General features: G+C 39.8%; 2 protein-coding genes across 4 annotated transcripts in view; both read left to right on the top strand.

Annotated features, from left to right (window-relative positions):
• Positions 1–18046, top strand: part of dock8 (dedicator of cytokinesis 8) — a 52000-nt gene extending 33954 nt beyond the window's left edge. Inside the window, exons 32-48 of the mRNA XM_074669739.1 lie at positions 204–330; positions 807–894; positions 1019–1115; positions 3132–3266; positions 3513–3665; positions 5978–6136; positions 6244–6344; positions 8011–8203; positions 8823–8966; positions 9413–9544; positions 9927–10061; positions 10529–10618; positions 11017–11253; positions 11334–11477; positions 12626–12732; positions 15396–15566; positions 16286–18046. Of these exons, the coding sequence (XP_074525840.1) occupies positions 204–330; positions 807–894; positions 1019–1115; positions 3132–3266; positions 3513–3665; positions 5978–6136; positions 6244–6344; positions 8011–8203; positions 8823–8966; positions 9413–9544; positions 9927–10061; positions 10529–10618; positions 11017–11253; positions 11334–11477; positions 12626–12732; positions 15396–15566; positions 16286–16337 (2265 nt within the window). The 3' untranslated portion in view covers positions 16338–18046. The remainder of the gene's footprint in view (positions 1–203; positions 331–806; positions 895–1018; positions 1116–3131; positions 3267–3512; positions 3666–5977; positions 6137–6243; positions 6345–8010; positions 8204–8822; positions 8967–9412; positions 9545–9926; positions 10062–10528; positions 10619–11016; positions 11254–11333; positions 11478–12625; positions 12733–15395; positions 15567–16285) is intronic.
• Positions 18047–18375: 329 nt separating this feature from the next.
• Positions 18376–24238, top strand: part of aopep (aminopeptidase O (putative)) — an 86285-nt gene continuing 80422 nt past the window's right edge. The window contains exons 1-5 of one of the 3 annotated variants that reach the window (XM_074670482.1): positions 18376–18417; positions 20236–21033; positions 21403–21572; positions 22589–22841; positions 23679–23841. In XM_074670482.1, the coding sequence (XP_074526583.1) occupies positions 20267–21033; positions 21403–21572; positions 22589–22841; positions 23679–23841 (1353 nt within the window). In that variant the 5' untranslated portion in view covers positions 18376–18417; positions 20236–20266. Of the gene's footprint in view, positions 18425–18461; positions 18689–20235; positions 21034–21402; positions 21573–22588; positions 22842–23678; positions 23842–24238 lie in introns of those variants that run through there. The other 2 variants (XM_074670481.1, XM_074670479.1) reach the window with 2 other exon arrangements.

The following is a 24238-nucleotide window of genomic DNA, read 5'->3' as shown; positions in this document are numbered from 1 at the left end:
TTTAGTATTATTTTGCATCGGTGTAGTCATTTTGAGTTTTAAGCCATGTTAATATAAATACATGTGAAATATGTAGCTTTTTTGACTTTCTGCAGCTGTATTTATCAAACAGAATGAACGGATACATTCAAACTCTTTGGTTTAGAATATTAAAAATATGCAATTTGTTTGCACCAGGTAAATATTTGTTTGTGTTTTTGTAGGGTAAGCAGAGCAGTGACAAAGTGAGCACCCAGGCCTTACAGAAATCCCAGCAGGCTAAGCTGCAGCTGGAAGAAGCCTTGCTGAGAGGAATGGGCGCCCGCGGGGAAATGATGAAACGAGTTGGGGGTAGTGTATCTCCTCGCAATTTAACAACTACCTTTTCTGTTGCTTTTCTGCAAGTTGCTTTTCTGTCACATTTAGATCTGCATTTTCTGCAATTTTTCTGCAAAAATTGGACATGATCTACACACAAAACGAGTGAACACTCACATTTTTTTAACGCTATCAGTATTTTAGAAATGTGCGGTCAGCAAGTCACTGCAGGAACCAATTTCATGTCACAAAATCTATGCTTAGGCACTTCCAGTCTTCCTGCAGTAGTCAGGAATTTAGTGCATCCTGTATGTGCTCTGCCTGCAGTTTTTAAACATGGGTATATTTCTTATGTATATGTGAAAGTACAGCTCTAACTTTTTTGGCTCACTATCTAAATTACTTCTTATGGGCTTGCATTTCATTATTTTGGCTCAGACAAAATATTTCCGTATTCTGTATTAAATTTTTATTTCTTGAAATTACTAGCGTCCTTTTCCTCCCAGCAGGAATGGACAGAACCATGGGCCAGAGGGAGCATCTACGATGGAGGAAAGACCTCACTCAGTGGAGACAGACCAACGATAGACAGGATAAGTAAGTCACAAATATTCATCAACCTTTTGTGGGTTGGTTTTCCCTCATTTCTCTATTCTGAGCTTTACTTTTTGTTCTTCTTACTTTCAAAATATCAATTCCTCTTCTTACTGTTTTTCCTCAGGACTAAAGCAGAGCTGGACCAGGAGGCTCTGATCAGTGGGAACTTAGCCACTGAGGCTAACCTTGTGGTGCTGGACCTGCTGGAAACCATTGTACAGGTGAAAACACTCAAACCTTCACCAGTATAACATTTCCCACATGAAAAATTCACATGAAAGGAATATGGGGTCAGGACAGCAAAAATACAATGCAGCCCTTTGTAGTAACTGAACGTTTTGTATCAGATTTCACTATAATAGTATTTTTCAGCTGCAGTGGGATCCTAAGAGTCAACGTGAGATTGTTGTTCATCAGCAAGCCCTATATAAAATCAGTCCATTTGTATGAATAATTAAAACACCAGTAGAGATCCTGATTTGCTATCCGAGAAAAGCCTGATCAGCTTTCGCAGAGTCTAAACCAGAGCAACACCATGCAGTCTGTTTTCACACATAAAGAAGAGAAGAAAATGAGATAATTGCAAATGTTTATACTGCTAAAAGTGAACACATTATGAAACAGGGATGTTCCAAGTCGACTCATCTCCCCGTGGTTAAAACAGAAAATTAATTCTGTTTCACTGAATGGAGTTAAGGTTAAAAATAAAATGCTCAGAAAGCAGCCAAAACTGAGCACAATTAATTTAACACGGCCAAACACAGGATCATAGGGTTTTCAGTGTTATTTACCATGAACAGTGGCAGAAACACTATATGTTGGTCCTCTTTGCAAGTGTAGTCCACGTTTCTCCAGTTACATGGTCATATACACTTTTATTTAAACACATTCAACCATATCTTTATTTTCTAATTAAAAATACTGCCAAACCACACTGTACTATGAGATTCCATCTGTTTTTTGCACTTGTAATATCCAGGTAGTTAACCATATCAATGTGGCAGAGTGGCTACGCTCTGCCACATTGATGCGCTTATAACCAGCATTTCAGATCAAAAGTAGTGAAAAAAAAATCAATTCCTAATTCTAGGGCTGGACAATTAATTGGATTTTAATCGTGATTTCAGTTTTGCCATCTGACAATCATAAAAACATTATAATCGAAGAAAAACAATTAATATGCCACACAGTGTAGATGTATGCAAGTTCCTGTGCTTTATAGCTCTTCTGTGTTCCATGTGCAGCCACAGTGAGTGTGTGTGACTTATGTGTATCAATAATACTGTATGTGCCACTTGCTGGTTCTTTAAAGTTGTGTTTAAATCAGTACTGAAGTTTTTGAATAAATGAATAATTGTGTATATTATAATTGTGTAATTGTGATTTCAATATCACTTAAAATAATCGGGATTCTTATTTTTACCATAATCGCCCAGCTCTACCCAGTTCAACTGAGTAATTCTTGGGCCAAGAGCTGTGTGAGGTGTGACAGTTAGGGATGTCCCGATATTACATTTTCACTTCCGATACGATACTGATACTGCAGCATTGAGTATTAGCCGAGTATTAGCTGATACCGATATTAATCCAATACGATATCAGCATTAAACATGCATACTTTTATAACTTATTTTGTAGTAAGTCATGTTAGAAAAGGATTGATTAAGTGATATTATTCAAACAAAGAACAGTAGTCAGCAACAGTAGGTATGAGGAAAAACTGACCCATTTATTATTAATCAATGGGTAACAGAAATTTTAACATCAAACATAAAAAATACTAGTAATTGAATAAAATAAAGAATAAATTAGAAAACCCAGAAAATAACCTAAATAAATCAAATAAAAACAGCAGGAGCAGAGTCTGGAATGGACTGCTTATATCGGAGTGCTAATATCTGAGATTTTAGATGCATTCCGATACGATACCGATATTTTTTTTTTTTGCTGATATCGGACCCATATCCTATATTAATATCGGACTGGGACACCTCTAGTGACAGTGCTTAATCGTTTAGTCCACATCCAATATTAAACCTTTCAAACACAAGATGTGATCACTTCAAATCTCAGTCTGCATATTTATCCTCGTTTCTGTTGAAAAGTTTGATTCTTTCATAGCTCAGTAGCTAAAACATTTACTTTTGCACTCACGTGTCTACTGAGTGAAATGTGTCTGGTGGTGTAACTGTTTCAGTCATTTTATTTACTTCTTTTCTCTTCCCTCCCCGGTTTAGGCTGTGCCACTGGCTGACTGTAAGGACAGCGTGGTTGGTGGGGTGTTGAAGGTGTTACTCCACTCTCTCACCTGCAACCAGAGCTCCACTTTCCTCTCTCACACCTTCAGCACACTCAGAGCGCTTGTTGTCAAGGTACTTTCATTTTTTTTTTAATTTTGTGAAAATTCAGGAGATGTGTGGGTGGATGTGTATACACAAGCACTATCGGTGTCTATGTTAAATCTTTTCATTAGCCTGTGGGGGTGGAAAAGTGCTCATCCAAGCTTGGTTGTATCATTGTGTGTGTGTGTGGGTCTGTGTTTACCACCATGTGTGTCTGGCTGTATATGTCTGCATATGTGTGCGTGTGTGTGTGCCTGTGTGTGTGTTTGTGTACAGTTTGGGGACTTGTTGTTTGAGGAGGAGGCAGAGCAGTGTGCAGACCTGTGCCAGAAGGTGCTTCAGTACTGCAGCAGCCCTGTGGATGAGAACAGGAGCCAGGCCTGTGCTACCCTCTACCTCATCATGAGATACAGCTACAGCAACGCCAGTGTAAGCACACACAGACATTACACACATATACACACACATTACACACAAAATCATCTGTAGATGCTCCAAAAGGTTGCAACCCCATAGATTCAGCCACACAAAGTAAATGTCAGGCATGTGTTACCTTTCTGTCAGATAAAACCTTATCTAACATCTAAGCCTGCTGCAGAAATTGCATTGATGTCAGGCTAAATTGGATTTAAGTGCACATGAGAGCGCAGAATTGCTTATGATGCATGTTCTCATGAACACACACAGAAGCAGGATGTCACACACATCTTATCCCATCTTCCCTCCACTTTTCCTCTCCCGCTCGGCTTTAATGTCTTTTCCATGTCTATTTTGAGCGTGCCGCAGAAACTTTCTGCTGAAGGATGTGTCTCTGAGAAGAGAGCAGAGAGATATGTCACTGTCTGCCTCGCCATGTTCCTACCCCTCTTTAACTAATGACAGCCAGACCTCTGTGTGTGTGTGAGTGAGTGTGTGTTTCAGTCACATATGTGTGAATGCGTAAGTATATGCGCCTGAAGGGCAGAGAAGGAAAGAGGGAATGCAAAAAGGGCGGAAAGGAGGAAATCAGGATAGAGATGGAGATAGAGGAGTGTTTTTGCCAGAGGTGAAGCAGCGATGGAGGGATGAGATTTAAAAGAGATGGATCTGAAGGAAGGGACGTTCAGGACAGAATTTCTTCTTTCAATTTCTCTGCTAGTTCGATAAGTGCTTCTGCAGTCGATATTTCCTGTGTTTACAGTCTGTGCTCTTTAATGAAAGTCAGACACCAGCCTGTGGAGCACACTTACACACACACATATAGTGTCTCCAGTTAGAAGAGAGCACTTCCCATCTGCGTGTCCTAGCGTTTGTTTGTTTATTCGTTGTATACAGAGGGAGCTGTGATCTGAATTAGCGTAGCAGCCGTATGACTCATTCATACAGAACTTACTCTCTACCTCTTCCTTTGTTTATGTTTTCATCCCCTCATCCGCCTGCGCCTTACTCTCTGCATGTCACACACGCTTTTTTCCCTCTCCATCGTTTACTCTCACTTTGACTTGTGGTATGAGACAGACAAAAAGCATTTTTCCTCTGAAATGGAACCATTCATAAAACAAAAAACAGATACCTGTGGTCAGAACTAATTCACTCAAGTTACTAAAAGGTTGAATGGAAAGCAAAAGTAAAAAGACCAGATGAGAGAAAAGAAGAGAGGAAGTCAAGGAGGGTATGTGTTGACTTAAGCAATCATTTAGGCTTTTTTTTAGTACACACACACACACACACACACACACCATCACACACACGTACGCCCCGAGTTAGAGGGCAATGATGGGTGGTTAGGCCCTGGCTCCATGCTCAGTTGAACAGAATGGGGCCGTAGAGATGATCCATGGGTGATTATGTCTCTGCTAATGGGAGATCATTTCCCGCTTAGCTGGTCATGCCGGAGATAGATGGGACGTCACACATACAAGAGCACTCTCCCTCTCACTCACACGGTCCTCACTGCAGAGGATGGAGGAGTGTTTGTCAGGCCTGTTATCTTTGACAGGTCGTGTTAAGGATAGAGTCCAAAGGAAGGGAGGGGAAACAGACAAAATTGAGGAATCAACAAAAACAATATTATGCTCATTAGCCTGTTTCATTGGTAAAACAATGTATCTGTTGCAGCTTTTTTTCTCTCTTGTGTGTTTAACAGATACCAAAAGAAGCAGAGGCAATGTTTGTGTGTTCGATGTTTATCAAAAATTAGATTGAGTTAGCATTTTGAACACATCTGTTTGGCTTTTTTGTTCTATGTCCTACAATGGCAGCTTGTTTGGCTTTTTTATTGACATGATTTTTAGGTATGATCGCAAGTCTGTCAGTCTGGTACCTTTCACAACATATATTGCTGAGCATTTCTCATGACTTTCATGAAATATTAACCCCACGGGTTGCTTTGGGAAATATGCACAAAGATTTCCTGCCTCTAATAAAGAGCCTCTTCTGTCAAAGCTAATAAAGGCTCTGGGAATATTATCATTCTTATGGTAACTAAGCAATTTAGAAGCAAATGTAGTCAAATGGGCACAGAGGAGGGATTGTTGGAACTGCAGCAGGCTGTATGTGTCTGTTACGGTAGTTTGCTTTGTCTAGTCAGTAAATATATGACTCTGTTTTGTAGCTAACAGGAAAAGTATAGGAAAGAAAACATTTTTAATTTGGAGTCTGCAGAAATTAATCTGCAGATGCACATCACAACTTATGAATTTTTCCTATTGAACTGTATTAAACTGTAATTCACTGCAGCCCTCTTTCTCCGTCATGATCAGAACTTCTCCAGAGTGAAAATGCAGGTCACCATGTCTCTGGCCTCACTAGTGGGTAAATCATCAGACTTTCAGGAGGAATACTTGCGACGCTCTCTCCGCACCATTCTGGCCTACGCCGAGGAGGACACCGAAATGCAGAGCACTCAGCTGCCCTCGCAGGTACGCAGTCGCACTCAAACTCACTAAACACTCTGCTTTACTTGGAAAATATTGATCATATTGACAGCTTATTCCTGCCTCCTGTGTCTGTCCGTGTGTATTTCCAGGTGGATGAGCTTCTTCGAAATCTTAACAGTATTCTTTCAGACACAGTAAAGATGAGAGAGTTCCAGGAAGATCCTGAAATGCTCATGGATCTTATGTACAGGTTAGAAACCCTCCAGAACCCCTCAGAAAAGTCTGTCTCTGAGTCTCTCTGAGTCTGTCTCATTATATCCTCTTCTCTTCTCTCTCATCACCCTGTGGCTTCTCTCTATGTTGTGCTGCTGGTTCCTATTTCTCTGTGGTCTGGGCTGTTTTGCCTCTATTTGCTGCCCTCACTATGGAAACCATGTGGTAGCAGTTTAGTCTTCTGATCTGTCTTTGTGTATATGCAAATGCAAACAGTGTGTGTCTGTAGAGCCGTGTGTAAGAACATGAAGGCGAAATACTGAGACAAAGAGCGCATACATGTGCTGTATGTTGATTCAGGCACTTTACCTCAACATGTTCCAATGTCACCTACATGTGTCATTTATCATGCAGCTTTCTGTTTGGGGTTTCGATCCAGGCTGCACGCAGTGACCTGTTAGCTTTATATTCTCGCCCAGACTCACCCCAAGCTCAAAATACACAGCGGTCATTGATGCACAACACATTTGGCCTCCAGATGCTTGAATTCATTTGTAGGTATAGAGTAGTGACTCACCTGCTTTTAAAAAATACATTCAGACTGGGTCAGATTTGTTTCCATGTTGTTGTGCTTATGATTATTCATGCAGCTCATGAACAGGAAAACATTTTCCATATTCTGTGCTTCAGCCTGCTAAACACGTCAGGGTCATGGTTACTGTTGAAGAGTGATCAAACTTAAACTCTGAGGACAGCTCAGCTCTTTATTAGTCTTCTTCAGTATAAAATGGAACGATAGCTGCTTTTGAATTTAATCTTAAGACTCATTTTACAGACTCGTCTCTAGAGCTGATAGTTAATTTAGTCTATTTTGCCTTTTATTGTTTTTATTTATATTAGTGGTTGCCACTTTAAAATGTTTCTCTGTGAATGAAAGACAAAATAAAGAATAGAACCGTCATCATGGGCTATGTGACATGTGCCATGGATTGCAATACGCTTTAGCAAGCCTGGTATTTTCAAAAACAATAAAAAGATGAGTGAAATCAAAATAACTGGAAGAATTCTGATTTGTTTCAAGTAAAAAATAAATAAAATGAAATAAAAGTTTTCAACTTTATCAGATATTTTCTGATTATGATACAGGCTGAAGTTCATATTCATGGCTCTTTTTATGAGCCATAAAGGCAAACGTGACCATCAACATCATTACAGATTTGAAATGCTATATATGCCTTTAACCTCTACAATTATATAGTTGTCAGACTAAGTGGCTACAGAAACAGTGGGCTGTGAAGAAAACACTTTTTTATTTTACATGTTCAGAATGCTTTTTCGAGTTTTGAATCACATTGTTAATTTTTCTTCAATTTCCCTCCGAAGCCCTTTGCCAAAATAAATGGACATAAATATAATTATCAAATTCATCTTTTTACTAACAAACTTGTTAAGCAGTACTTTATTTGGATGACTTTTGAAATCAAATACCCTTACTTTCAACCTTGCTACTTTTGTGTGGTTTGGCAAAATTCTCAGCCTCCTGTGCTCATTGTATTTATTGTCCCAAACTGTTTCTGTGCTGTTTCTAGGCCAAGTTTCTCTGCATAGGGGAATTATAATCTCACTGAAACGTTTTCCTGGTTAAATAGGGGGAAAAGAAACTGAGGAAAAAAACAATACTCTTCTTGTCCTTTCCCCTTCAGAATAGCAAAAGGCTACCAGACGTCTCCTGACCTTCGTCTGACCTGGCTGCAGAACATGGCAGAGAAGCACAACATCAGGAAATGTTACACTGAGTCGGCCATGTGTCTGGTACATGCTGCTGCCCTGGTGGCCGAGTATCTCAGCATGCTGGAGGATCACAAGTACCTGCCTGTTGGCAGTGTCACCTTTCAGGTAGAGAACATAAACACATATACATACATGACACATTAGCAAGAAACCAATAATAAACACACATCCAGACAGGGGAACGGAGCATTTTCAACCACACAAACTAAGCATTCATCATTTGTTTGTTGTGACAGTTGGTTGTTTAGTTGAACGGAGGCAAACCTTTCCCTGTACAACAGACAACATCACACAACTCCCCATGGATTATTTCCAAATTTGGTTGTGTGTCCAGAGGGGGGAGCTGTACACTCATAACGTCAACATATAAATATGGTCCCCTGATAGCACTGCTTAACACAATGCCTTTGAAGATGAAGGAGGGGGAAAGGCAGTGTGGTCCTGTGGGATCATGTGAACAGACTGATCCCTCAAACTGAAAAAGAAACCAGTTGCAGCAGTTACTATGACCATGGTGTTATCGATGAGCTGTGTGGCAAACAGGACCTCCGTGGTGCCTCGATACAGGACCCTCTGACCTGCAGAAGTCAGCGGGTCATTGATTAGATAGCCGTCAAATTAGTTCCATTTCCCACTGTAGGACATCTTCTTTTAAAGCCAGGCTTGTGATTGATTATTTGATTAAGAGGACTAATTGATCGATTGGGTGACTTTTTCTCCTCAGAACATCTCTCCCAACGTGCTGGAGGAGTCAGCGGTGTCAGATGACATCCTGTCCCCTGATGAGGACGGGGTGTGTTCAGGACGCTACTTCACAGAGAGTGGCCTGGTGGGACTGCTGGAGCAGGCAGCTGAGCTGTTCAGCAATGTGAGACAATCAAGCCCAGTGACAGTTTTAATTTTTTATTAGCACAGAAACATTTTGCTTTGTTCCAAATTTATGTTGGTTATTCATTTTTCCATAATGTTTGGTCTTCTCATTCAAAGTTTATCTGGCAGTGTACACCGAAGTTAGTTTGGCTTCTCAGCCTTGTGCATGTGGTACATGTTTTTCTGCTCCTATAGTAAAGCTGGGTTATTTATTAATCGCAATTGATAAAACTAAAAAATTAATCAATATTTTTTTAAGGCAAATTAGTCGAAATATTCATCATGTGTCGTATTTTGTGTTGTTAAAGTTGACCAAGATGTACACTACTTATTCCTACTTTACCCATGACCTTGTAGCGTTTATGAACTCATTATTTATTATGAGTGTTTGGTTTCTATGATGTAATAAGTCAGACTAACCAGCTGTGACGGCTGTTTTAACAGGGTGGTCTCTATGAGGCAGTGAACGAGGTCTACAAGATTATCTTTCCAATCCTGGAGGCCCACAGGGATTTCAGAAAACTGGCATCCACACATGACAAGCTACAAAGAGCATTTGATAACATCATCCAGAAGGTAAAACAGAAAACAGAGTAATAAAAAAAAACCCTGCTTCATTTGTTGGATTAAGAATGAGGTGGAAATAAGAAAGAAAAATGATGCCAGAAGACATCAAGAGATAGATATTTTTTTGAGTGAAAAGGCAATTTAAAAAAAGATAATTCTGCAGGCAGTAATAATCTTTTCCTTTAAATGCTTTTCTGTAACTAAGAGACTTGAAAAGATACCATTAAAATGTTTTCTTCTATCAAAGGCGTCACTGCTATATCACATTTTAGAGTCATCTCTTTAAAGTGCTCTTAACAATAAGATCCCATAAAAGGCAATGAAAATAATGAGAAACAATATGTCATTCTGACTAGAGACTAATATAAAACCTTTCTTTGTTTCCCTCCAGGGCCACAAGAGGATGTTTGGAACCTATTTCCGGGTGGGCTTTTATGGGGCCAAGTTCGGGGACCTGGATGGACGTGAATTCATTTACAAGGAGCCAGGGATCACACATCTGCCTGAGATATCACACAGGCTGGAGGTATGAGAGGGAGGAAAGTGTTTGTGTGTGCACTCCTATGTATGCTGTGAATTAAAGTGTGAATGAGTTTGGAGGACGAGGGGAGGATTATGCCTCAGTGGACGGCTGGAATCTGATAATAACTGAGAGACTTTGACAAACAAAAGGACTTAGGGTGAGACTCAAAATCATCTGCTTTTAGTGAGTTTAAAAGGAGGTTGGAAAACTTGGCATGCATTCATTTTGCTGGAATTCAGAAGAAATGTCATGTAGAGAAAAAACATGTCAGCCAAATTTTTGATTCTCGAATGAGTTAATCAGATCCTGAATAAAACTGAAGGCCTTTTATACTCATAGGGGTTCCTCTTTCATGTTCTTCAATAAAATGACTTGAAAGACTACAAAGTCTGTGCTAGATTTGCCTGTGAAAATTTACTGCGTTATTAAAATTAGTTCATATTAACTCCAAAACTTTTCCTATTTCCTAGAACTTCTATGGTCAGTGTTTTGGAGAGGACACATTAGTGATGATCAAGGACTCTACACCAGTGAACAGGAAACAGCTGAACTCTAGCAAGGTAAGTGACTTCCACATTTTTGTCTGTATAGCAAATTAAGTACAATCTTTGTAAAAACAAATATTAAAGCTCCTGTGAGGGTTTTTAACTGGTTATGAGACAAACTGAATGTATGAGTGATACATATAAAAAAAGAGACCATAAGTGACAAGATTAACTCTTTCTGTATTTTAATATTTGATGCCTGAAGCGACTGTGACAGATCACTATTTCCAGCATGCTGAAAGTGCATCTCAGACATGCCCAGGACAATAAATATTTAATCAACTGCTTATAGAATGGAAAATGTGCCTCCAAACAAAAATGATGCAAAAGTGAAAACAAAAATGCAAGTTGCTTTGATTATCATTCGTCATGTTATACCTACCTGTAAGCAGTAAACCTCTGCTCCTCCTCAGGCCTATATCCAGATCACCTATGTGGAGCCCTACTTTGATGACTACGAGATGAAAGACAGGCTGACAAACTTTGAGAAGAACTTCAACCTGCGGCGCTTCATGTACACCACACCTTTCACCAAGAGCGGACGACCGCGAGGTGAACTCAACGAGCAGTACAAGAGGAAGACCATCCTCACCACCATGCATGCCTTCCCTTACGTCAAAACTCGCATCAATGTCATCCACAAAGAGGAGGTAACAAAAAGTCACAGTGTCAAAAATGAAGTGGTTCTTGGGTAGCCTGTACAGTACTCAGTTTTGTGTTTAAATTCCAGTTTGACCTGACTCCCATTGAAGTGGCCATAGAAGACATGCAGAAGAAGACCAGAGAGCTTGCCGTGGCCACTCACAGGGAACAGCCTGATGCTAAGATGTTACAGATGTTGCTCCAAGGCTCTGTGGGAGCTACTGTGAACCAGGTACGAGCATCACATGAATGAAAGCGCTGCCTCTATTTTACATTCCCGCCTGTCTGCTTTTATTTTAGCTGAAATGATCACTTACTGGTACTTCTTGTTTAACAAAATGATGGCTGTCGTCCTGAAATGATTGCTCCTTTATTTCACACAGCCCCCTTTGTCCCCCCTGAGTGTTCGCTCCTAATGTGTGAGGGAAAATAAAGCAGAATAATTTACCCCTATTTATCTTATCACATTTACAGTTTCCATTGTAGTCGCTGAGTGCAGGTGGGAGGCATGACAGCAATCACACATCAAAGCCCTCACCCCATCCACAAGCCTAATCCTTCCTTTGCTTTTCCCCTGATTTAGTTAAATTGTCAATTCATGGCCCCCTCTTCCTTTCATGTCTCCACTGCACGCCATGCTGAACCGGAGGTCTCTTTGATCTGATAGCTTCCAGGTCCTGCCAGCATGGTGAATGTTGGAGTAATGATGAGGCTAGCTACAGCGTCTCTGCTTCCTACCCCCTTCTGCGCTTTATCTTCCAGTGTCTAATCTGACAGGTCCCTTGCTCCATCCTGATGGTTGTATACATAACGCTAATGCTCAACAGCTCCGTAAACATATAAGTCTTGACTGTAATCAGCACAGGGGGCTGTGTTTCTGTGTGTGGGTTCGCAGCTAAAACCAGGGGCTGGGGCCCAGGCCCCAATGCGTTTATGATGCTAATCAGAGCTGTTTAACTGTGTCTGTCGTGATGCAGGCGCTGCGTGAGCGTGCTGCGGTTTTATGATGAATATAAGTTAGGATAACAAGATCTTGTGGTGGGCAAATGGGAGCCAAATGGTTAATGTATGCAGGGGCAGCAGTGACATTAGCAATGCAGGATACTGAGCATGGCCCCTTCCCTGATCTGATATCTTCCCCATGTTCCAGTTCAGTATGTGGGCCCTCAGCTGCATTATGCATTCACTTAGGAAGTCATTTCCCCTTGTCTGAATGAAGGGCATTCTCATCCCTCCTTTTGTTCCTACGCTCTCAAATGCTTCCTCTCTTACCTCCTCTTTCCTTCCTCCGCCTTGTTTTTGCTCCCTCTTTCTTTGTGTCTCTAACTTTGTCTCTTTGTTGTTGTTGTCCCTTCCTCCTCTCTCCACCCCCTGTTCTAGGGCCCGTTGGAGGTGGCCCAGGTCTTCCTGAATGAGATCCCTGCGGACCCGAAGCTCTTCCGTCACCACAATAAGCTGCGCCTGTGTTTCAAAGAGTTTATAATGAGGTAAGATACGATCAAAGAAACACCGCCTAGTGACAACACCAAAATTGGAAGTGAATTAGGAACATCATAAACAAGACAAGCATAACAAGAACTTTTCATGACTAGTGGTTTACTTAGAACATGTTCATCATCTGATCGACTCGGGGTTTCATTTTGCTGCCTTTTTGTTTTTTTCCTAGTGGCTAAGATTTGAAAAGTTGCTTAAAATGTGCAAAATAAAACATCAAAGAAATTTTCAGGAGGAAATTCACTATCTTTTTTCTTCAAATATATCTTTGAAGGATTGAGAGTCTTTGCCAGGATGCTCTCTGTAAACATTAGGGCTGATGTCAGTAAAAGAAGATAAAAGAGAAGTGTAGACGACTGTGACTGATGGAGACTGATATCCTGCCGTTTAAACTCAGTGTAGGTCAAGATGGAGCATTGCAAGCAACAGAACCACCAAATACCACAGTACATCATAGTTATAGAAACTTAACAGTTGCTGTAATGAGAGTTTGGAATAATATAACCCATTGTTATTTTCCCAAATGACAGTCTAATATATTCATTTATTGCTTATTTACTTTTTCTCCTACAGCAGAAAAGGTTTATTATCCCCAAGAGCTTCATTATATTTTGGATATGCCTAACATGAATCAAACCCCTGGACTTGCAGATCACTTTCTGAGGATATGCAGATTTTCTGCAGCAGATGTGTCATTTGTGCAGGCGTGCATGTTTATGTGTCTTTGCTTTAATCTTGTGGGTATGTGGCATTTGCTTCAGAAAGGTGGTTTTCATTTACCAGCCCTCGTCCCATTCCACCAGCCCTGATTGCTATAAGCAGGTTTGCAAATATTTACTGTAATTTTAGAGAGGTTTATTTTCTGTACTTAATCCAAAGAAGCTGGCAGTGGAACCTTTGTATGTCAGTCTTCTTTACTGTGGCATTAGAAAGAAATCCAACCAAGGAAATCTTGTTTCTTTTTTTTATTTCTGATGATCTTTTTTTCCACTTTACTAAGTTCGCATGTCACATTTTCTTGTCATCGCTTGGGCCCCAAACTGAACTTCTCATCTGCAAATCACATCTTGCATATACTTTGATTTAACAGAGAGTAAAAAATGCAATATTTCATACATACATGTGTTAAAAAAAAAATCAACAAAATATTTTTTTCAACACATGTATGTATGAAATATTGCATTTTTTACTCTCTGTACTCTGTAATGCTTTTGACGATATATTAGGCATAACTTAATCACATTTAAATAGAAAACTGTCATATTCAGTTAATGTTTTTCTTTAATTGGTTTGAAATGATTCATCTTCAGTTTCACTTAACTTTGACATAAACCATCTTAGCAATAAGCAAAACAATGTATTATGATACCAATTCAAAAATAGCTAAATGGATAGATGATGGAAATATCACCTTACCTGAGTTTAGGAACAGGAAATTCTTGTAGAAATTATTCCTCACAGTAGACTTTATTCTCATGGTAAAATTTTGATTGAAGGCGAGGAAACAAGGATAACACAAGTTTTTAAGAGCCCTCACGTTTAGTTCATAAACTTGGCCTAAAGTGCAGGAGATGACATGAGACCAAAAGAGCTGCCAGAGAAAAACGGCCAAAGAAAATAAAAAAGCAAAGAAAAAATATTGATTATTCTCAGGAAAACCTTTGACTGTTGTGAACTGTAGAAGAAAATCTTCCTCTTTAAAAAACTAATGTCACTCAGTCTTGTTTATTGAAATTATAAAGTGTGATTTCTTTGATGAGGGGCTTATGATACAAGTATTTAAAAGGGTTTTTGAAAATAATCAATTAGGAAATCATATATATATGTATATAAAATCCTGTTGGTTAAGGATATATTGATATTACAGATATAACAGTGGATTCAATTTTACACATTTCAAACCAAGCATTCAGTGTACACACAGCAAAGTTAGATGTCAGTAAATGTTGCACAGCTTGGAAAATCTTTACTCTCTGTAATGGACATCGGCCTGGGTATTTATTGTATACGGTTACATGACAGCAGTTTCCATATTACCCTCATTAAAAGCTAAGAGATAAACTCAGACATGTGTTAGCAATAATCCCAGTCTCTCTGATTTCCTGCAGACTGCTTTGTAGGTTGGCCATTATACATGTCATGATGGGGACCCCATACCTGCCCTCTGCTTCCAGTTCATCGTTAATGCTTTGTTGTTTTCATGTTCCTCAGTACTTTTTTTTTTTATTCCAGCACATTAAGAGAGAAAACGTTTCTTTCTTCTAGTCATTTTTGTTTTGCATTTTACCTCCACTTCTTATTTGCTGTGTTTTGAAACAGCCCTGTGGGTCATCTACAGTTTATCCCAGCTGAGGTAGTTGGAAAGATCTAAAAGGCATGTGGGAGTTCCTCACAGTCAAGCACATTGTTAACTCATTCAGATTTTTGGCATGCAGAGGAGTCCAATTTCTGTCCAGTTATCATTAGCATGAAACAGTGCAGTGCCTTTCTGAAGACTCTGGCATAGAGAGGAGAATACTGCAACATCGCTTTGCATAGAATCACTGTTCTTAAGCCTGAGGTAATTGCATTATAAAGGTCAAGGAGTGTACAAGACTCGTTACTCATCTCATGCAATTTCATTGGAGAACATGTGTTTCTATGCTGTCTGCTGTAGGTGTGGGGAGGCAGTTGAGAAAAACAAGCACCTCATCACGTCGGACCAGAAAGAGTACCAGCAGGAGCTGAAGAAGAACTACAACCGGCTGAGGGAAAGCCTGAGGCCTATGTTGGAGAGGAAGATCCCCGAGCTGTATAAACCCATCATCAGACCCCGGCTTGAGAACAGGTAAACAGACCAACCAAACAAAACAGCCGGTTCTGTTTTGACAAGAGGGACTGGAGGGAAAAGAAACACACCATTGATCTTTGCATCACATTGTATGATTGCTGAACCTGAAGGAAAGTGGGAACAAATCGAATGGAGCAGAGATCCATTCACACTGTCCGTGTCACCTCCACAAATATTGATAGCTGAACCAGAGCCACAGTACACACATTGAGCGTTGAAGCAATTCTATGTGTTACCAAAGACTCTTTGCTTCCTGAGTGCTTTTACCATTGACTATGATTATTTTCAAAACATCTTGAAATAATGTTTTTTTTTTTTCTCGAGGATAAGTGAGTATTTAAAAGGAGTACCTTTTCTTATATCCAAAGCCTCTGGAGTCTAACAAAACTCAAACAAGGGCAGGCATTTATTCCAGCTGCACTGCAAATACTTACGCCAGCACGCTGAGTTGGGTAGAAAAAATAAACACTTTTCAAAACACAAATGGATGCTGTTTTTTATGTTTAGGATTGGCCTTTTAAATCCAGCATTTCAGGTTATTCACAGTGGGTAATTAACCCTGAAATTATCTTTTGTGCCTTGATCATGAAAACAATTACCTTATGCATCTTATTCACTGTATCTGCTTTGCCCATCATCATCATTATCATAACTACTTGTCTTGTCATCTGTATTTTCCCTCTTTTCTCTCATCTAATGCCTTCTCCCTCTCTCAGGGATTCCTTCAAACGTCTAAGTTTCCGCAGAACTCAGGAGGAAAACTCCTGAGAAGCCACAGCTTGTCTGGCAGATAGAGAGCGACAGGGAGGAAGGGGAGTCTGACACACAACTGTGAAAGGAAAAGAGAAGATGAGATGAAAGAGCACAAAACAAGGAAGGGAACTGCTGATGAAACCCCTGCACTTCTCTGGGCTGGAGCAGCACATTGTGTCCACAATGACAGACTGAGTTTCTCAACAGTCCAGCAGTGTTAATTGATGTCTACTGTTTGTCCACTTTTATGATTTCATGGTTGTTTGTTACGGGAAGCAAAGCAGACTGAGCACATAAATTAGTAAGGTGGGAATCTTAAGCAAAGTGTAGCTTTTAGAGCATTCACTGTAAAAGATGCATTAGCTCTATTGATTTCCTTTTTTTTTTAGATAACTGCAAGTCCTAATAATGCTGCAATCATTTCCTCTGGGTTGGTAAAGAAGGAATCCCTTCAAAAATTCCTGCTGTCCTAGGGACTGTATGTATGCTAATGATGCTTGTGAACTGTCTTTATGTGTGAGTGTGTATGTGTATAAATATGTGAATGGATGCGTGTCTACTACAATAATGTTTGAGGTAGAGGATTTTGGTGCCATACTGGGGTCACTTTGTACTCAGTGACGATAAAATGATTCTATGATGTGCTTAAGGGCCTTTGAAATGCTTCCCTGTCTGCAGCATGTGCCAGGTGGAACAGTGTATTGGTGGATTTGCACTGGAAAAGTAGACACAATTTCCTTTGTTAAAGGAGGCCATCCTTGTGTTATTTTTGCTAGACATTTCTGAACTAGCTGAGTAGCTAATCAAAGAGTTTAACTTATTAAGAGGTGTAATTTTGCAGGACAGTAGACTTATTTGAGGCTCTACATCACACATATCTAACCTGTAATTCCAGATTTTGTATATACTAGATGTATCGCATCAAACAGTTACAGAAATGTTTACAAAGGTCTGAAAAACTATTTTGCTTTTTATTTTATTGAAAGGTATTTTTAGATAAATGATAGCAATAATAGTCAAAATTGAAAATACTCTTCATTAGGCAGGATTCAGTTGCTGAGTGGACTGAAACAAACTCAGCTAACTCCCAGTATTTTCAAACACTCTTGTAAATAGATCATATACAACACAGCAGTGCCAAATTTATTCATGTGGAGCCTAAGGTGCTTAATAGGAGAAATGATACTTTGAAAATTCACTTAATTCAGACGTTCTTTGCAGTGTTCATTATGTTCACCCCATATTTCAGAATACATTCCAGTGGAAAAATTTGTGACTGCTTGGCAGTATTAAATTGTGACCACCTTATTTTAATAAACATCCATAAAACAGCTCTTCATTTGCGTAATGTTGCTGTATTCCAGTAAATGTGTTTTGTGTTTCAGAAGCAAATGTACATAATTCACCTTGATAATACTCATTTGGTCATGTTGTTCTCTAGGTACATTCCTTATTTATGAATTGTTGCATTTTTTATGGCTGATCAAGATGAAAGGGTTACAACATATGTGTAAGTCACGTGTATTATTTAAAAAGTACACCCATTTTTGAAACACATCAAAGGTTACTCTAAGTTGATTGATATATGGCTTTCAACCACTGGAAACTGCATTTATGTTTGTTTTTCAGTCATTTTATGGTCATACCTGTTGTGTTTTTCTTAAATATGGAGTTCTGACTTCTCATGCATACAATGCCGTGTAAACAACAGAATAAAACCTAATATATGCAAATCTGCCTCTGTTGTTGTTACTCTTGTACTTCAAGATCTTTATTGAAACAGATGTTTTTAATTGTATTTTTATAGTATTGACAAATTGTAGAATTTACTCTTGAATGTATAAATTATTGTAGATCAACACCTTTGAATTATACTTTTGGCATAAATTCTATGGAAAACACATTTTAACGCACATTTATTCATTTAATTGTAGTCATTCTTGTATAAACAAATCGCTCAAATGGCAATAGTCTTATGTAAATGTGGACACACTTTGGAGAACGTGAGGAGAGGATAACAGGAAGAAAACTACAATTTGCTGCTGTCGCCCTACATTGACGTCATCACTGCTCGTCTTCGTCATGCCCGGTAGAGGTAAGCGGTGGGTTTTATTTGAAACGAGTAACAGCTTCTCTTCCCTCAGCCTTCTGCAGATGGATAGTCTGGGATTTTTTCCCTCGTGTATAACTATCCACTTCAAAGCTCGTGAAATCTGTTGGTTACGGTGACTTTATGTGACAAAGAACAGACGATGTATTTAAAGTGAAACTTGAGCAATTTGCTATGATACTACTAGTTTGCTGCACACATGATTCATGGAAGACTGCGGGAAGACTATCGTGATTTTTCTCCTTCGAGTCAGAGAGTGCGTTTGGTGCATATGTTTTAAATGAGCTTTTCCGAGCACTTAACCACACATAAAAGCTGGCGAATGCTTTGTTTTACCCTAAACAAACGACTCACTATCTATTACTTTGTAGCAGTCAGTTAGGAGCAGGCTGTCATCGCTGATTAAAAAGACTGTATTTAAGTGATCTTGAAAAAGGCTGAAAACCATTTCTTGGATTAAATTTGTGGTGGTGGTGTACACTGGAGCTGATCTGTCAAAATAAAAAAGGGCAGAAGAGAAGAAGAAAGCTGAATAGGAGAGATAGAGCACGAGCTAAAACACAGGCTGCTGTGTTATACTGCTGTGGTCTATATTCAAACTCGAGTCTATCAATAAAATAAAGTGTAAAGCTTTTTAGGTACCAGGATTACCCCACATTACAAGTTATGGACACATTTTAGAGCACCGGGCTTAGCACTAAATAGTGCAGTCACTAATCAATGATAGGCCTACCGAGTTTACAAAGTGTTGAACAAAGATAAGCAGGGTTATGACCCTGCTTTCCTTTATATAAAAGAATCACTCACCAGTCATTTGCTTCAAAACAAAAGCATGCCTTGGTAAGAGTCGTCCTGACAGTAGCTGTAAGTGCTCATGGGAAACAGAGTTTTTATCCCAGTGTTTGCGTTAATTTGCACTTTCTCTTTAGTGTGCAAGTTTTCTATTCGTCTTGGTTGTTGTATTTTGTCTTTTGCACTGCAGGGCCACCGTAAAAGGAGCATCTTTGCAGTTCACTATTTTAAAAGTTATTTTATGGAAACAGTACAGTAATAGTACACAACAGTGAGCAAAGTGATCAATTTTCTACTATTTGTACTTTTATTGTTTATAGCTTAAGAGCATCTCATTAGCCAGAGGTCATACAGATCAGAGTTGGATGTTTTGAGTGGGATATGTGGTAACTTTCCTGCCTTTTCCGTTGCTAGAGATATTATATACTGTTTTTGTGTGCTTATGATTTTATGAACATACTCCTGCACTGAATAACCTCTGAGGATTTCCTGTTGTAAATGGTAATTGCACCTTGGTCCTGCCAAGTCTGCGTCATGCCCCAAGAAGGCTAAATGGAGGGATTGTGACAGCAGAAGCTCTCATATACGGCAAGAGAGAGCTTTAATGTAGGATAGAGCAGACACTTGGCTGTTACTGGCACAGGGCTAATTTGTTTTGCTAGCACAGCTTTATTAACACAGATCAAAATGGGATCATGAAACTGTTTTCCTGTTTGTGAAACATTTGTGGAATGTATGAACAGATGGAGTTTGACTCTTAAGTATGAATATGAGTGAATCATACAGACCAAGAGAGGCTTGGCTTCAGCACTGTGCACTGGCAGAATTTGTGATTCACAGAAGTCAGTATCTCAACCTACAGGAAGCTATGGAATATCAACTCAAGCTGTGTTGAAACTTGCATAAACATTTACTTGCTCAATTATCTTGCCAAGTTGAATTAAAAAGTTTGTGCTTGGAAAAAAAAGAAATAACCTGAATAATAAAGCTGTATTTTTGTTTTTCTCCAAGGTTAAGCTTTCCTGCATGCAGTTTATATGACATGGAGCCTGATGTGGACTTAAACCCAGACACAGACGACCTTCCACTTCGAGCCAATACTAACCACATACTTGTCAGACATTATGTGCTGGACCTGACGGTTCATTTTGAAGGACAGGTAATCAGCGGCAGTGTTGTGGTGTTTCTGGATCCTTGTTCTGGAGCTGTTCCCAAGACTGAGGATAACATTGGACCCAGATCTGTCAAAGCAGCTGGGTTTAAAGATGCAGTGGAAAGTCAGGAGTTTGGAGAAGTCTTCAGAATCAGGGATGTGGATGTGGATGGTACAAAAGGACAAAGAGAGGCCATGCCAAGAGTGGATAAGATGCCAGGTACTGAACAGAGTATGCCATGGGAATCCAACAATGAAGGTGATTTCACCCTGGTTCTGGACTGCTGTGATCTTAAAATCTTGAAGGTGGAGGAGTTAGACATCACAACGGTGTCAGCCACGTCTAGCCTCTTACCAGAGATCACATCACATGAGTCAGGAGAAAGTTCACTGAACCCACAATCAGCATTTGTCCAGAATCTTCTTTCTACACACTCTAGCAAATGGAGGGAAAGACATCATCTCTTCTTGTCATGCAGTCGTGTCCCTGCAGCTCAGGATGATGGCTCACTGCGTTTCCATACAGATAAGTGGAGTCTGCAGGTGAGGAAGAAAGGTGTTACTTTACCTCAAGAGTTCCCTCGTGCTCTCAGGATCTGCTATGAGACGAAGTCAACAGGAGGTTCTGTAAGGTGGACCAAAGACCAGAACAACAGGTTCGTCTTACCAATCAAACCTTTCATTGGTTCAAACTATTCATTTAGTTTTTTAGTCACAAACTTTCACTTTTGTAGCAGAAGTGATCCTCTCCTAAAGATTTTAAATCTGGCAACTTACAGCACATCTGCTCTGAGTTCTGCCACTTGAATTACAGTGTAATATTCTGAGCCTGCCATGTTCGAATAGAATAATTCTGATTCATTAACTCACAAAAACATGCTTCAGGCTATTATATTCTGCTGTGTTTTGTGTGTGTATGTGTGTGATTTAGGTTTGTGCGCGTTTGTGTGTTTGTATGTATTTGGTGGATCCTTTGAGCATTGAAATGAGGGTTGTTTATAGTTTACCATTGTTTACCCTTCCAGGGTGTGTGTTTACACTGCCGGTTCTCCCATCAACAACCGAGCCCTCTTCCCCTGCCAGGAGCCGCCTGTTGCCATGTCAACATGGCAGGCAACAGTACGGGCCCCCAGTGAGTGTATGGTTTTGATGAGTGGAGAGGAGCAGGCTGTACCTATTGAGGACGGGGACACGCGTAAGCTGCTTTCTCAAACTTTCTTTCTTGCACCCTCAAAAGGTCATGCTGTTATGACTGTGCGTTTCTCTGTGTGTTTCTGTGTCTTTCCCACTCCTCGCCTTGTTTCTAGGTAAGGCCGCTAACTACAGAATGAGGCCAGTCTTTTTTTTGGGACTGCCGCCTTGCTGCCTCTCCTTGGGTTTTTGCTGTGTTATTTTTTTTCCCACTTATGTTCTTCATGTTTTATATTAATAAATCCTTTTTTTGGTAGGTTTTCTACAGGTTTTATGAATATCATTCGTGAAAGGTTGTTAGACCCATAGAGCCAGTTCTAGGTGAGGTGTGAGAAGTCATGCCAAATTCATTAAATTAAATCCTTAGTTTTGTAAAAAAAAAAAAAAAGACATCTTTTGTCCTAAGATAAGAAAACGGTCAGTTTTTTGCAGAGATACAGATGCGTACAGATGCTTAGTTCCATGTAAAGTACAATTCGGGCCAGATATATGACATATTATAAATACATATAACATATTTCAACAAAGAAAGTCAAGTTTAAACCCAAAGAGGAATTGTATGCCTCTCATATAATCCCTTGTTTTTTGAAAGAGTTTCAAAAAACACCTGACTATGCCAAAAATCAAGACAGGGAATGTCAAGCCTGTTTACTTTAACAAACATTATGTGCTGCTATTTCATCAGAACTTTAGAATTTCATCTTCAAACAGGATATTAAGGGATATTAAGGGTCACATGAGATTTTTTAAGATCTTTTCATTTGCAGTTATGTTTTTTAACACTCAAGACAGTAACTCCCATGATCCCACGACTGCTTTCGAACATCATCAACCTGAATATGTTATATATATATATATTTTTTTTTTACCTCTAGCTGAATAAATTCTATGATAATGTAGGTACACAAGCTCAAAGCTGATTAGACATCCCGCTTTTCTTCCTCTGTACCATCTGACAGTTATCTCCTCCCCAAATCCAAACCTTTGACATTTTCATCCTCTCTTTTTTTCTCCATACAGGTTTCTCAATCTGGAATTACTACGTCACTATGCCCATGCCTGCCTCGACATTCACTTTGGCCGTGGGCCACTGGTGCCAAGTCACAGCAGATATTTCCCCATGTATGGAAAGTGGGGTAATGGACAGGGTGGATTGGGGCAAGACTGCCAAATCCCAGGCTCAGGATGGAGGCTGGACCGAAGCTGAGTCTTTGTCTGGACTTGGGAGCTCCACCAGTGGAGTAGTAAAAGACTCTCACCTCCAGACTGGCAGGTATTATATTATTTTTCCTGTATTTCTTTCTTCTTTTTAAGCCCTCCTTCTTCTCTCCAGACTGTTATTAACCTAAGTCTGGCCTTTAGATGTTCCATGGTAAAACTTTCCTTTCGTCACTCAAAAAACTGAAGCAGGTGAAGTTAGGAAAATGGACTTTATGAAACTTGTATCCTTAACAGATAGGGTTCAATGCCCGGCAGAAATTATCTTTGGAGAGCAAAATAAGTAGAGTGGACATAAATTTTAAAGAGGTACAGGATATGGAGAAGGTTGAGGCTTTGGAGAGGGCAGGGTTGGGTTGGGGTCTCCCTCGTCAGCAGCCAGCAGGTTGGCAGGTCTGCCAGTGGTTTCCAGTAATCCTCCCCCTCCTCCCCTCATGGTTTTCTTCCAGCTGTAGCCTGCCACTGGCCCCAGGAATCTCCTGCTACAAGGAAGGCCTTTATTTTCAGTGAATGGCTGGAAGGAAACTTGGAAGTGGCTGGAAACCTTTCGAACAGCTCTGATGCTGAGGATGGAGTCAGTGCTGGATTTTGGATTTAGAGCAAATGGAATTGCATGTCGGCACCCAGATATTTTTGGGATCACTGTGGTTTGCTTTTGTGACGTATATATTCCATATTTCCACTGCTTTTATTTCCATGCTTAGGACAGATCTGATTGTACCACATCTGGATCTCTAACTCACTCTGTAAAACTGTTTATTCTTTCAGGATGAAGATTCATTAATCTGTCTTTATAAACCTTAGATTAAACCTTTTCCCCCTTTTATTTATTGTGGTGCAGGAAAGACCAGACCACCTGCTCAGCCTCTGCTTTCTGCTACTCTTCCTTTAGGGATGAGGGGATCTCTGAAACTGATTGTTCAGGCATGGCGGATGACAGCATCTCTTGTTCCCATGGTGACTATCCGTGCCGATTTGCTGAGCAGTTGGCGAGGTCCCAGCGGGTGATCCCACACCGTGTGTTTGGCCCTGTCTGCTTGCTGCACAATGCCCAGGTGGAGATCTGACAAAGAGCCACAGAGACTTGAGCTAATAATATTTAAATGATCAGAAGAGACAGAGAGCATCACTTAGCGTTTGTGTCACTGTGCCAGCTTTTTATAACTGCTATCACTAAGTAGAGTGAGGAAATTATTACACTGTGCTCCCATTAGGGTCTTTTTAGACATTATTTATATTCTACTAGAGGAATATTTTAACAAAATTATGTCACAAATAATTAGTTCTGATATAAAGATTACTTTTAAATTGGTGTTTAATCATTTTAATGAAAAACAGTTGTCTTACAGCAAATAATTCTGGATATCTGCTGACCTAGAGCACATAAAACCGCTGTGAACATTAAGAACTGTACTATAGATCAAATTCGCATACTCCTAAACCTCAGTCTAC

This window comes from Halichoeres trimaculatus, unplaced genomic scaffold (assembly GCF_033239565.1).
Source record: "Halichoeres trimaculatus isolate MK-OKI-2021-1 unplaced genomic scaffold, fHalTri1.1 fHalTri1_scaffold_5, whole genome shotgun sequence".
In the NCBI taxonomy this organism is placed as follows: domain Eukaryota; kingdom Metazoa; phylum Chordata; class Actinopteri; order Labriformes; family Labridae; genus Halichoeres; species Halichoeres trimaculatus.
Note: the sequence above shows the minus strand (reverse complement) of the source record. Positions and strands in the feature narration are given on the sequence as shown.